General features: G+C 44.6%; 1 protein-coding gene and 1 long non-coding RNA gene across 5 annotated transcripts in view; one reads left to right on the plus strand and one right to left on the minus strand.

The window, feature by feature from the left end:
• The first annotated feature begins 4,762 nt into the window (after nt 1-4,762).
• LOC144323915 (uncharacterized) lies at nt 4,763-13,708 on the plus strand. The gene is made up of 2 exons (XR_013389261.1): nt 4,763-5,195; nt 11,897-13,708. It is a non-coding gene; the product is annotated as an uncharacterized LOC144323915 (long non-coding RNA).
• The window catches only part of NCK2 (NCK adaptor protein 2), a 150,785-nt gene continuing 149,145 nt past the window's right edge, over nt 13,252-14,891 (minus strand). For all 4 annotated transcript variants that reach the window (XM_077914891.1, XM_077914890.1, XM_077914892.1 and 1 more), the window contains exon 6: nt 13,252-14,665. In XM_077914891.1, coding sequence (XP_077771017.1) covers nt 14,471-14,665 — 195 coding nt within the window. In that variant the 3' untranslated portion in view covers nt 13,252-14,470. The remainder of the gene's footprint in view (nt 14,666-14,891) is intronic.

Genomic DNA, 14,891 nt, shown 5'->3' on the forward strand with positions numbered 1-14,891 from the left:
CACAGTAGTGGAAACCTCTGGGGCAGGTCCTCTAGAATCAGGATATGCTGAGACTATGGTCTGGCTTGGGCTAATCTTGAGTACAACCAAGAAAGGCAATTGGAAACATCCAGGAAAGAACTTGACTGTATAAAAGTAGGCACAGATCACTAGAGAAGATGGAACCTGAAAGTCTCATCAGGACTTACGTAGCTCAGAAAATGGCATATACTCTCTCAGCTCCATGCCATCAGTTTGTGTGTCTGGAATTAGTACTTCATGAAATATTTATTGAGCATGTAGTTTATGATAAACACTGTCTTAGTCTGTTCAGGCTGCTATTACAAAATACCATAGATTGGGAGGCTTATAAACAACCAAAAATTTTTTTATCACAGTTATGGAGGCTGGGAAGTCCCAAGAGGTAGGTGCCAACAGATTCAGTGTCTGGTGGGAGCCCTCATCTTAGTTTATAGATGGCTGTTCTCTCACTGTGTCCTCATACGGTAGAAGGGCAAGGGAGCTTTCTGGGGTCTCTTTATAAGGGCACTAATCCCATTTGTGAGGGCCCTACCTTCCAAATGCTTCACCTTCAATATCATCCCACTAGATGATAGAACTTTAACATATGAATTTGGGGGGATGCAATCCTTCAGTGTCTAGCAGACTGTGCTAATCTCTGGAGTCACAAAAACAAAGAGGACACATTCTTCACACAAGAAGCTCACCATCTCAGGAGAAAAGAAGAACGGACCCGTTATAGTACAGTGTGGTGAGTACTGCAGTGAAGATAAGCACAGATCCATGTGAGACCACACATGGCGGGTCCAAACCAAGAAGGAGACAAGCCTCTTGAATAGGTGATTTCAGAATGGAATCTTGGAGACATTCTTAGGTACGAGAGGGCAGCAACTAGGAATAGATGAATGGTCCAGGCAGAGGGAAGGGCAGGCACAAAGGCTTTGAGGCAAGAGAGAGCACAGCAAGACTAGATCTGAAGATAGCATGTATGGATGGAAGGTTGGCGGCTGAGGAAGAGGGAGCAGAGCATGAAGGGATGAGAATCTGGGAAATGGAGCCAGGACGTGTTTCCCCAGCGCTCTGGTTATCCATTGCTACAAAACAAGCCACCTGAAACAATAGCTTAGAACAATGACAATCATTTACTTTACTCATAAATCTGCAGTTTGAGCAGAGCTCACCACGGAGGGCTGGTCTCTGTTCCATGGAGATCAACTACTTGGCTCAGCTAAGGGTGGAGGGATCTGCATCCAAGATCCCTCCTTATGCAGCTGCCAGCCAGCGCTGGTGGTTGGCTGGGAGTCTGGCCAGTGCTGAGGGCCAAGAACCTTGGCTCTTTTCCATGGGGGCCTATTCATGGGCCTGGTCTCCCTCATGGCATAGTGGCTGTGTGCCCAAGGTAAGCATCTCAGGACAAAGAACCAGTGGAAGCTGTACTGCTTTTTGTGACCTTGCCTCTGAAATCATGTAGCGTCGTTCTGCTTACTCTCATCAGTTGAGACAGCATGAAAGGCATTCAGTTTCAAGGGGAGGAGACTTAGCCCCCATCTTTTGATGGCTGAGTGGCAAACTTCCATAAAAGCAGGTGGGATGAGCTATTTTTAGAAATGCAATCTCCCACCTGCAGTAACTGTATGCATGGCAGTGCTGGGGGCTTGCTACTAGCAGAAAGGATATCCACTAGGAGATGGTTCAAGTGAGCAAAGAGCAGCCGGGGGAGATGGAGATGTATTCCAGAGTCTCCTAGGTTCTGGAAGTCAGGAAGGGAGGCTCAGTAATTAGGGAGCAGCAGTGGCCATGACTACCTTGCCAACTGGACACTGGGGTTTGGGGTGTGGTCTGTGTGTCTCGGCTCTCAGGTACCTTCCTGGCGCCAGTTCTAGGCCATGCTGTGCAGGGCTGCCTGGGGAGTTGCTGGTGTGTGCTGTCCCCACATCAGTCGGGGCTTTGGTTTCTGTGGTCCCAGGGAAGGCTGGGGTGCCACTCACAGAGGCCTACTCTTGTTACCGGCTGATAATAACACCAGGACCTTGCTACCCACAGAGACAGCCTTCCCCAGACATCTCAGCTGAGAGAGAGATTTTCTCCTGGGACAGAATGAGAAGGTCTGGTTCACTTTCAAAACACGGAAACACCTCATAGTGGTCTGCAGAGGAGGTAGAGGACCCTGACCTCCAGTGCCTGGCCACCCGTTCAGTGGGGGAACAAGAACATTCGAGATAACATTCTAGAATGCTCAGGAACATTCAAGATGCTTCTGAGAAAGTGCTTATTTTCAAGTCCACATACCTTCAATGGTCAGCAACAATAGGACAGAAAATAACACTATTCAGCTTGTTTGTGAATGACAAGAATACCTACTGGTGACCAATGGTCACCTATTTGTGTCTTGTTCTTTGAGTAGCACATACCTTCCTCTCTCCCAACCTTGGGATACACCTGTGCTCTTCCACCTGCAAGATGACTCCTTCAATTCACTCCCACCAGCAATGAGCAGGAAGTCATTTCTGGGCTCAGAAGCGTGGCCTTGGCTTTGGCCCAATTATCATAGTGTTGAAACCCAGCTGGTTGGCCAGCAGAATCCCACCATCTCTGAGACCTTTGAAAGTGCGTGAGGACCACTGAGATGGACTCACAAAAGGAAATTGTACCTGGCATCAGCACTGAAGTTGTCAGGCCTGGCTGTCACAGGCTTTTTCTTCATGCTGGCAAGATGAATCTTCAAAAACTCAAGAGTCCCTCACATGGCATGCCTCATGTGAAAGGTGGCTCATCCCGGCCATCTGTTAGAAGAAGCCTATGGCTACAGACACTGCTGATCAAACACTCTTCCCATGTTACTCCTACAATCTCTCTGAGCCTCAGTGTTATTGTCTGTAAATGCAGTGGGTTTGACCATCCGTGTCAGTGCAAGCCTTTGAAATACATTTTTGTAAGAGCAAGAATTGGCCAAGGTGATCCAGATGAATCTTGACTTTCTTCTCTTCGGTGATGTTTCCTTCCTCTCCTTCTTAATCATTCACTGCAATTGACAAGTCCTATTTGGCAACCACAACTGATTATCCTTCCAATTTGGTTACTTAATCTTTCAATATCACATAGACCTCTGAGTCCATGGATGCGTAGGGGTCTTTCTTCCTTCATCAATTTCTCTTTACTCTCCCCTTTATCCAGTGTAGATCATGTGGTTTTGCTTTATAACTATAGGAGAAGATATTTTATCCAATGTCATTTGTTCTGGCAATCAGTAATTTAAGTAAGAAAGCGTTTCAAAAGTAAAAATATTAAGTTAAAATTGGGCAGGCCAAAAAAATGACACCTACACCTTGAACAAGTTATTGTGGCTTACAACAGATAGATGGGCATTCATTCACCAGTCTTTGGAGTTAGGCCCATGCTTTTCCTTTGAGAACGGGTCTGCTGATGGGAATTCTGTACAGCTTCTCTCGTATAAGTTACTATAAAGCCTCCACTACAATTTTGTTTGGTTTTCTTTATAATGGAGTGAACACCAATCAACACCTGAGAAGTGACCTGAGTGCAACTGTGCTTTTACAACAATGTTTAAGCCTGGAATAAACAGGTGCTAAAACATCTGTGAGCCTCAAACAAATAAAACCACTTCTTGTTACATAGAAGAAAACAGTGGACAGAGTCAGTGCTCAGGAGTGGCATTTGTCTGCCTCCAGTGCTCACCATCTGGTGGGGTCCAAGTGTGTAAGGTCAATAAAACCCTTGTGCTCTTTGAAAGCTATTCCTCAGCACTTCTTCTCTCCTCGAACCCTAATCCCTCAGTCTCCTTAGGCATCTCTATCAACTGATGGCCTTGCCTCCATCCCTGGAGTGATCTTAGAGCCAGACAAAGCCATTAGAGACTCAATTAGGGGCTAGATGTCTATTCTAAGAGTTATGGCCCTAGAAGAAGTACGTATTTGACAAGAATCCCTTCTAGAATGGGGACTCTCACTACAGAGATTAGCTGCATCTGACAGAATGGAAGCAATTCCCTTCCTGCAGAGGGAAACAGCAGCAGGTTAGGCTGGGGACCATCTACGGGAAGGGGATGACACAACCACAGGCAAAGCCCACACACCCCTCCCCTGAGGGTCACAATAAGAATTCCATCACTGTCTGGGCTGGGACCTCTCTGATCATAAAAAATCCCTGCAGCTGAGAAGGTAATCCCAGAAACCTCTTAGGAAATTTTGGCCAACATCATTGGGGACGGCTATGTTTGCTATTTTTTGTTTGTTTGTTTGTTGTTTTCAAAAGATTTTACTTATTTATTCATGAGAGACACAGAGAGGAGCAGAGACACAGAGAGAGAAGCAGGTTCCCTGCAGGGAGCCTGATGCAGAACTCGATCCTAGGACCCCGGGATCATGACCTGAGCCAAAGGCAGACACTCAAACACTGAGCCACCCAGGTGTCCCTGCTTTCGTAGGTAAATATTTCTTTACATTCTAGAAATGTTTGCTGGGATGAAGCTACAGCATTGACATTTTTGATGTAAGAAAATCTGTGTGTATTTGGTAACTTATGTATTTATAAAATTTAAGAGAATTTGGCCTATTAATTTAAAAAGTCTAAATGAATTTAGACTTCTGAATTTAGGTTGGACTCTCAGTACATGTACAAACAGCAACGGAACATTTAAGAGAGCTTAAGATTCACTGTGTTTGTAATCTGAATTTATTAGATTTCCAAGGATTACTTAAGTACTTGGAAAGGTTTGTTTATTAATTAGATCATTGAAGTCCTTAAACAGGAAATTGAATTAATGGACATATAAATGCAATTTAAAATGCTTAAAGGAAAAAAAATAAAATGCTTAAAGGAGTTTAACTTCATGTTAATATGGACAGACACATTAATCAAACTAATTCAAAGGGATTGCTTCGTGTTCAGTTAATAAATAAAACAAAATTTGTAGACTGAATTAAGAAACTTAAATTAAAATTCTTAACTTAAGAACCAGGGTTTGGTAACCGTATTTTGTTTTTTTAAACTCAAGTAACTTCCTTTCAGATACTCTTTCCTACAGATTCAAACACCATTTTTTGAGGACACAAAAAATCTTACACTGATGGCCTCATACTTCGTGGGGAGACAGAAGCCATTGGACAGACATCCCATCACTATGTGATCACCAAATCCACAAGCCATCTGTGTCCACTGTTCCCTCTTCCTTCCAGGTAACAACAGAGTCTTGTTCCTTCTGTCATTGCTCAGTTCTCTTTTGCTCTCCTGTCCCTCCCACTTCTGCATGTCCCCTTTCCCACACCATCAGCTTTGTACTAGCACGTAAACAAGCTACCAGAGGGACCAACATGCACTCATTGGTTGGACCAAGAGCTACATATATGAATGGAAGAGGATGGGTGTCTAAGAGGTACAGAGACAGAGCTATTTTGAATCCAACTATACCAGGTGGGTTGGGTTGCCTGTCTCCACCTTGAGGGATTCAATTCGTTTATTAAAGTCATAGGCAAAAGGGGAGTGGTAACTGTTGGAACAGGATTGCATTCTTTATTGCTGACTTGGCTGATTTTAAATGTTAATTATTTTCTAGAATCAATTTCCTTTTAAGACTAATCTCCAGTCTCACAATCTCTTGCTTTTAGATTTCTTTTTTTTTTTTTTCAAAATTAGGGTAAACTGTACTCTCTGCATTGCACCTATGAATTAAGATACAGGGCACCCCTGCAGCGGTTTAGCGCTGCCTGCAGCCCAGGGTCTGATCCTGGAGACCCAGGATTGAGTCCCGTGTCAGGCTCCTTGCATGGAGCCCGCTTCTCCCTCTGCCTGTGTCTCTGCCTCTCAGTCTCTCTCTCTCTCTGAATAAATAAATTAAAAAAATACTTAAAAAAATAAGATACATAAAAATTAACCTTTCAAAATAGTATAAAGTAAGTTGAATGTATTTGTTAGTGCCAGAAGATGTGTGGGTCTGAGGATGCAGACACTCAAGTTTAAGCTTACACATGCAGTTATGAACGTGAAACTGAGCTATAATGATGTGACATTTTCCTCTAATCTTTACAAAAATGTCACAGTAATCATACCCATTAGTATGGCTACTATTGAAAAACCAAAAACAGCAACTGTTAGCAAGAATGAAGACAAATAGAAAGTCTTGTGCAAAAAAAAAAAAAAAAAAAAAAAAAAGAAAGTCTTGTGCATTGTTGGTGCGGATATAAAGTGGTGCAGCCATTATGGTGGTTTCCCTAAAAATTGAAAGTAGAATTACCTGAGCACCTGGGTGGCTCAGTGGGTGACTGTCTGCCTTTGGCTCAGGTCATGATCCAGGGGTCCTGGGATCGAGTCCCGAATCGGACTCCCCATGGGGAGGCTGCTTCTCCCTCTGCCTGTGTCTCTACCTCTCTCTCATGAGTAAATAAATAAATAAAGAGAAAATAGAATTATCATATGATCCAGGAGTTCAACTTCTTAGTATGCATCCAAAAGAATTAATAGCAGAGACTTAAAGAGATATGTGTATGTCCATGTTCATAGCATTATTCAAAATAGCCAAAGGTGGAAGCAAACCTAAATGTCCACTGACAGATGAATGCATAAAATATAGCATATACACACAATGGAATATTATTCAGCCTTAAAAAAGGAAGGAAATTTGGATACAGGCTACCATATGAATAAACCTTAAGGACATTATGCTAAGTAAAATAAGCTATCAGCAAAAAGACAGATGCTGTATGATTCTACTTATAGGAGATATCCAGATTAATCAAATTCATAGAGTTAGAAAGTAGAATGATGGTTGTCAGAGGCGGAGCGGAGAGGGAATGGGGCTCAATGGGGACAGAGTTTCAGTTTCAGAAGATGAAAGAATTCTGGAGATGGATGGTGGTTATGGTTGCACAACAATGTGAATGTACTCAATGCCACTGACTGTACAATTAAAATTTATAAAGATAGTAATTTTTTTAAAAAAAGGTTTATTTTTTAAAAGATTTTATTTATCCATTTGAGAGACAGAGAAAGTGCGTGATCGCATGAACAGGGGGTGGGAAAAGCAGACTCCCCACTGAGCAGGGAGCCCGACAACGTGGGGCTCAATCCCACGACTTCAGGATCATGACTCGAGCCAAAGGCAGACACTTAGTTGACTGAGCCAGCCAGGCACCCAGCCCAAAGATTTATTTATTTATTTTAGAGAGTCAAAGAGACAGCACGCACGTGCAAGCAAGGGGGAGGAAGGAAAGAGTGAATCTCTACCGAGCATAGAGCCCAATGTGGGGCTGGATCTCATGATCCATGAGAGCACAATCTGAGCCCAAATCAAGTTAGACACTTAAACAACTGAGCCATCCAGGTGCTCCAAGATAGTCAATTTTGTTATGTGTATTTTACCACAATTTTTTAAAAAGTCACAATAGGTCACAGGGCACATTTGGTGTCCAATTTAAGGTATTTTCCAGAAATTCTATGGTAGATTAGACAGATAAGAAAATAAGAAACAACAGTTCTACTGAATGAGACCCTGACTCAATTTCAGACACCATATGACCTTTTTCAGACAGGGAGACACAAGAGCCTGAGAAACACAGGTTTCCTTCTGTGGTTTACATGTGCAAACTCAGGATAAATCAAAATACCACTGGGTCTTAGAATATACTCTTTATAGCTAACGTTTGATTACGTCAAGGCTTCCTTCTAGTGTTTTAAGGTGGTTTAATTCTTATTAAACTAGAAAGAAGGATGTTATTTACCCTTATAGGGTCTCTTTTTCTGTTGTTAATCAACCAACAAATATTTGTTAAGCATCTACTATGTATACGGAACATAGTATTAAGCACTTTGAGAAGAGTTTTTAGGTTGAACTATATGGAATTGCTACTATTCAGTCAGTTTTGACCTGGAAAAAGAGGCAATTTCACGTGGTTCAACCTAAACTGAGTTGTTGATAGTCTGAGGGGAGAGAAAAAGATACGGATGCCAGAGAGGTTGGCCAGCAACAGCCAGCACAACAAGTATAACAACCAGGAAAACCACGATGGCCCCAGACCCGGATAAATGCTGTAGGTCTCAAGGAGGGGAGGCGGCAGGGTAGAAGGAATGGGGAAAGGGCTGAAACAGTGGGGTCTGATGGACAGAGGAAGTTACTCATTTACCAAAATGGCCTCCTGACAAGTGAGTGGACTCAGGGAGACATGCGTGCCTGGGTTCCATGTGGAGTTAGGAGCAGTGGTGAGGAAGCACTGAGGAGCTGAGGCTGGAAGGGGAGTGGGAGTATGTCAGCAGTCTAGTCTGGATTTCATCATCTCTGTTGGACAGGAGGGAGCTGCTGAACACTTGGGTGCTAAGATGGAAGCAGAGGTTCAGGAAGAGAGATGGTTGAGTGATGACATTAGGTGAAGATAGTGGGCAGAAATTGCCATTTAGTATAGCAGGTGCTGTGAGAAAACAGACCAAATTCTTGGTGGTTGAGAATAGCACGTGGTGTACTAGAGGCAGATGACGACCTTACAGAGGAAGCAGATGCTGTGGGGTTGAGTGAGGTGGGGCTATACCAGAAGGGCAGGAACAAGAGATATCGGTGAGGAGGGGATGTTCCTATCATGGATGAAGTAAAACTGGCTTAACTAAATCCCACAAAGTGACAGAGCTTCATTTAGAATTTTGGAAGAAAAAATTGTGACTTGTGAACGATATCCAGCCAAGCAACCATTCTTTTCCACAGGCAACAGGAAGGCGTTTTTTTTTTTTTTTTTAGGAAGGCGTTTTTAGACATGAAAGGTTGCAAAGCACATTGTTCTTTTCTCTTAGGTTGATTCATTCAGTGCCATTAAACAAATACTTACTGTACCTACTATGTGCCAAGCAGTGGGCTATTCTGGTTACACTAGGTAGCGAGGCAAATATCCCTGTCCTTGTGGAATTGAATTCTAGCTGTGAGGTCATTCCTTTTTATTACTCTTTACTATTCACACCACTGGAAAGGAACTGCTTGTCTTTGTAGAAATGAATACCGCTGGCATCTGACTCCCATCTGTGACTAGATGGGAGTTCGAGGTAGAAATCATTTGAATACAGTGCCTCTGTGGTTCTACAAGCTCATGTGGCCTGGAATCTAGGGTTACAATAGTAGGCTTCGTTTAGAAAATAACTTGGCATATTAATCGATTTCCTCCTTTTCATTAAGATCATTTAACAAGCTGTACAAAGGTTCTAGCTATGTTATAGTATTATGCAAAGCAGTTCACCTTATCTACATGTATAATAATGTCTGACAACTATAATATCATCCTTAAATGGCTGTGTACAAAGTGCAGCCCTGTGCCAGGTTTCTGAGGCCATGAAGGTACAGAGGTCTCCAAACTTTGGTGGTCACACCGCTGGAGAGGGGCAGGCTTACTTCCAGGACAGATGCCAAAAGGGTTTGATGCCCATGAAAATCAGACCACTGCCTCTTTGGACTTGCAGTTTCCCCAGGCCATGACCTATTCTTGGAAAGCCACATGCCCTCATCCATCAGCAGGAGCTAGAGTACAAATCTTGAGTCCTCTGGTTCCTCACTTTGGCTGCAGAACCTGGTCCCCAAGCTGAAGAGTTGGCCAAATGCCCACTCCCTGGGGAGGAGGCATGCATTTTAAAAATCTGTCAAAGTGAGCTTCTGTACCAGCTGTCAGCCTCATCCATCTTCAGTAATAACTTACTGTCAAGTAACAGGATCCTCCAAGGATGCAGTGAGTCCAGTTAGCTTGCATGGCTAGGAGCTGTGATATGAGAAACCTACATGGAGGTTGAGGCGAAGAAAGATTATTCCTTAAAAAAGGACCACTCTAGTCATTCAAGGTCTGACATTTCTCTCTATATGATCCAAAAAAAGGACGTGCTATAGAAGGTGTGTGTTGTCAATAACGTGAGCACAAGGAGGTGGGAGCAGGTGGTTTTTCCAAAGGTTTCAAGTAGACTAGAACAGTATCCAAAGTGTAGGCCCCAAACCATCTACATCAGAATCTCCATGGAGCATGTTAAAAATGCAGTTGCCTGCCCCTTGCTCCCTTCAAATTGGAATCTGATGGTTGAATAACTGCATGAAAGGACATTTCTGAATGGTTGGAACGATAAGCCCTCTAGGTCTGAGTGAGCTGTATTTAGAACAGCAATGGCCAGTTTCCTCAGAGCAGTCGGGATACCTTAATGTCGTCTTTAAGGATTGATGTTTGCACTGCCCCTAAATTCATGTTAACATTTAATCCACAGTGTGATAGCATTTGGAGGCGAGGCCTTTGGGAGGGAATTAGGTGACGAGGGTGGTACTCTCCTCACAAATGGAACTATCCCCCTTATGAGAAGAGGCCAGTGAGACAGCTGGCTCTCTCTCTACCATTTGAGGAGACAACATGGTGGGTCAGATGTCTGCAACCTGGAAAAGGGCTCTCGTCAGAATCTGATCACACTGGCGCCCCAATCTATGACCTCCAGTCTCCAGAACTGTGAAAAATAAATCTGTTGTTTATGAGACATTTGGTTTATAGCATTTTGTTATAGCAGCTTGAGCTAAGACAGGAGGCAGAGGTTTTCTGGACATTGGCCTATGCAACATTTGCCCGGTACTCAATGGCTCTTACTTACGTTGTCGGCTCAGGCTAAGAAACATAAGAAACATGGAGGGTGTTCTGTCCTGCTCCCCCCCGCCCCCCACTCCTGCTAAGAAGACAAAGATGTTTGCTCCTCAAGGGAGGATTTTTTTTTTTAGGGATGCAAATTTGTCAACTACCTGAGGTAAGAATGTAAGGGGAGTATGGTGCTCAGTATGGTCAAGTATGGTTTGGGGCCTGGGCTTCTAATGAAAGATAGGTCACATATTTAGAATGAGGAGTTTCTTGGAACACACGTCCTTGCATACTTGAAGAGTCTAAGTTCTAAAAAGTGGGGCTGGGTTGGCACGGACATCTCCAGTCCAGACCACATGGAGCCAGACCTCTGCAGTGGGGCCCTCAAGAGGAAGCCTGTGGCTGGTGGGGGCATCAGAGTTCCAACAGATGAGGAAACATGTTAAGTAGATTATGTGACATCCAGTTGGCCTGACCAGCACCGATTAGCATTGTGTAGCATGCCCTACAAAGTTGGTCAAGTGCTCCACCCCAGAGAATCCTCATAAAGTCCTATGAATCTCAAAAATGGCGATGAGCCCCGTTTGCCTGTAGACAAATACACTCCGAGAAGCTGGCTAATTCTCTTGAAGGGACAGAGCTAATGAGGATAACCAGGCGCTCCTACCACACTTGGCTTTGGCAGCAGCTCCCAAGTCTGGAAGAAGGATACTGCTTCGGGGCGGGGGAGGGGGGGTGACAGTACCCCTGAAAGGTGTCAGGCCTGAAACTACACAAATGGTAATTACATGAATCACACACCTTTGGCTGAGTTCTAGTGAGAAAGTGGCCAAGATGAGACCTGTATTTGCTGAAAAGTTTTATTTCAGAAGAATACTTTCAAGCTTTTCTATGCTCTCATAGTTTTAAACTTTGGTCTAAAATTAATTTGGCATTCTGGTATCGGGTGGTGGAAACGGTAGAAAAGGAGTTTATAAACCACTTCACATATAGAAACCAAAGACAAAATTGTACTGGCACCGAAAATACTTTGTTTGGAAATGTCAAGAGTTTCAGTAGACCTAAAGAGTCTAATTATAATTTAAGACTATAATTTGTGATGCACTTTGGGAGAAAACATGGCCAGTTTTAGCTCCTGAGAAACATGATTTAATAGCATCTGGCACACGTCACGTGTGCGGGCTTGGTAGTTCAGGGCCGTAACTCAGCAGGGCTGTTTCTGAAAAAATGAAGGCACATTTAATGCAAACAAATGAGCAGAGTCACACAACTATAAAATGACTGACCTTTATTGTCCTTTGCTATCTGTGCAGGGGCAAGGGAATGGCAAGATGAGATCTGCCCAGGAAATCTCGGACACGTAGGAAGGTTATGGCAGAAGGGCCACCTGGACGGAGCATCTGCGGTCCACACTCCAAACCCCGTGGGACCCTGCCTTGACTGCCTTCCCTACTGTCAAGAGGCTCATACTGGGGGCTGTCAATTCACCCTCCACTGGATGCTGGAACTTTTATAAATACGAATCCTGATCTGCCCCACGCAGCTGGAGGACTTCCCATGGTGGTTTGGGACAAGATCGGGAATGACCGTCAGTTTTAACTATAATCCTTAGAGAAGTTGCTGAAGCCAAAATTGTGTCCTTTAATCACTTGTTTCCTTCTTAATTGCTATGTGTAAATCCAAGTCTTTCAGCTATCCAGACACTCATTATTTAGAGGGATTCTAACATGAAGTCAAAATGGAACACACAACAGTAACAATCTGAAAATATCAGAAGGCCTTGTAATTTGGAGGGAGAAGGTATAGAATAGATGTGCTTTGTCTAAAGTAATGATCCATGTCACTCACCTGGATATATAGTCTGATGTAACTGGGTATCCCAAGTCCAGGTACCAGGCCCCAGACTTCTAATTTGTATCAAAGGCAACAAAGAGATACCATGAACTCAGAACAGGAATGGTAGGTTAAGTGCAAACAATCACCAAATATCTTCTTTCTCCTGGAGGCCCCTGTGGGCTGGTGCTGGGAGGGGGCGGCACCAAAGTCGGCTCTCTGGGTTCACAACCCGGCCCTACCACACATGTACCAGCCACATGAACTTGTGCATTTATTTTGTGCCTCATTTTCTCCATCTATATAAGGGGCATGAGAACAGGACCACCTCACGGGGTTGTGATGAGGAGTAAGTGAGCACGCTGTGTCAGGCATATGTGGGGCACTAAATATACATTCCCTGTCACGGGCCCACGAAAGCACAAATCCCGTGATGTGACTTCGTTTCCAGTGCCTGGCATGTTGCCACTGTTTGAGGTTCACTTACCAATCGAGCAAATGAAAGTTAAGACATAGGTGAAGAGAGAAAAGCTGGTGCTGAGCAGTGTGACTGACAAAAGTTTAGTACAACACTTTTGAACAAATAATGTCCAAAGAGTAACGTTACGACCAAGCTTGAGATTCTGCTTTCTCTTGGAGTTTCACTAATTAAAATTTATTATTTCAGTATACAAAATACGTGGTGGTAGAAAAAGAAAACACGCAAATAATAAATTTGTTAAGCTCCTCTCTAAAAATTGTTTCCCCGTAGGCACTGAGTGTCCAGTAAATGCTAGAGCAATTAGTCTCCCGTAAGGGAGTCTGAGTTTTCCCAAAGATAAATACACACATAGTCTTGTCATAATACTTTTTTTTTTATTACAATATCCAAAAAACTGAGTATGCAAGTTTAGGAGGTCTCAAGACCCCTTCTTCAGTTGTAGGAATGTGCCATCTCAAGACTGTAATATTTAAACTATAAAGAAGTTCAAATGTAAAGAAAAAAGAAAATGCAGTTTCTTCATAAACATTCTGTGTGTCTCTTGCTACCAATCACATATTCTCTTGTAAACCCTGAAAAATTCCCTGTAAAGCAAATAATATATATAATATATATATTATATATGTATAATATAATATATATATGTATATATATGGTGTGGCTGCGTGTGTGTGTGTAAAGTGTACGGTAGCTCCCCTTCCCCAAAGATCAGCTGTTTTCCTTAATCATCTGTATTAGTGTCAACAAATGGCTACGGATACATATTACTTTGAGAATTAAATACATAATTGTGAAATTGAAACAAGCCAAAGGGCGAGAGGAAAAAGCACTATGCGGATGGCACATCTGGGGGTAAATGACCACAACGTCTGTCTTTCTGAGTCACGGGTCTCGCTTCTGCAGACTGACTTTCAAGGAAATCCTTTTATTGCAAGCATAGCCCCGAAGGCACTGGACTTTCCCCACTACTCTCTCATCTGGTGGTGCCGGTGCTGCTACCAGCAGGCGCGTCCACTCCCTGGACAGTCTGGGAGCCAGGTGAGGGCAGAGGGCACAGAGCGCGGCTGCCAGGCCCAGGGCCGGGGGCCTCTGCAGAGCTCCCGCCCCCGCTTTCCGAGCGGTCCTGGAGTTCTTAGTTGACCACGGCAGCCGCAGTGCGTTCAAGCTGTGCCCGATGTCTTTTTAACCTTTTTAACGAGGGGTTGTGTCTGCACGAACCATGTGAACAGGCTAAGGCTGTTCTCAGCGGAGGAGCAGGAATGAAGTGAACCAACCACCCCTCTTCCACCTGCCGTTCTCTAAGCCCGGGCGGGAGTGGGGGGCGGGCCGGAAAGTGGGTGTCAGGGCCCGGCCTGGCAAAGGGGAGGCGCGCGGCAAACAGACCGCCCCGACGCCCAGGTCAACGAGGCAAAGGAAGCCAAGGACCGACGAGGCGCCGGTCGGTGGCAGCGAGGCCGCTGCAGGAGGGCCCGGGGCCCAGCTGAGCGCGGCTTCCTCCCGGATCGTGGCTCCGGCTCCGGCTCCGGGGAGCGAGTGTGGCACCGAGGCCCGCAGGCGGCAGGGGCCGGGGCCGTCACTGCAGCGCTCGGACGAGGTAGAGCTTCTCCCCGTGCTCACTGGTGAAGATGGGCGCCTTTTTGTAGTGTTCCACCAACTCGTCCATGGTGTGAAACCGCCGCTGCCCGATGCAGTAGACATTGTCCACGAGCTGCACCTTGAAATGTTTGTTCTTCCCTGATGCTTTCAGAGACACGGAGAAGTCACTGGGCTGGGGAGGAGAGAGAACACGAGTCAGCAGGGCCGCGCAGGGCACGCGGGGAAGTGCACGGACGCGCACACTCGCCCGAGGCCGCCCCAGGCTCCGCGTGTCCTGCATCCAAGAAAAATTGCCTCTTGCTTAGGACAGCTTCTGTGCCCCATGTATCTTAGTTATTCGAACACTGGGGACTCCACGGCATGTAGGATACTGGTGTTAACCTGATGCTGAAGAAACT

Source organism: Canis aureus, chromosome 11, assembly GCF_053574225.1.
Source record: "Canis aureus isolate CA01 chromosome 11, VMU_Caureus_v.1.0, whole genome shotgun sequence".
Lineage (NCBI taxonomy): Eukaryota > Metazoa > Chordata > Mammalia > Carnivora > Canidae > Canis > Canis aureus.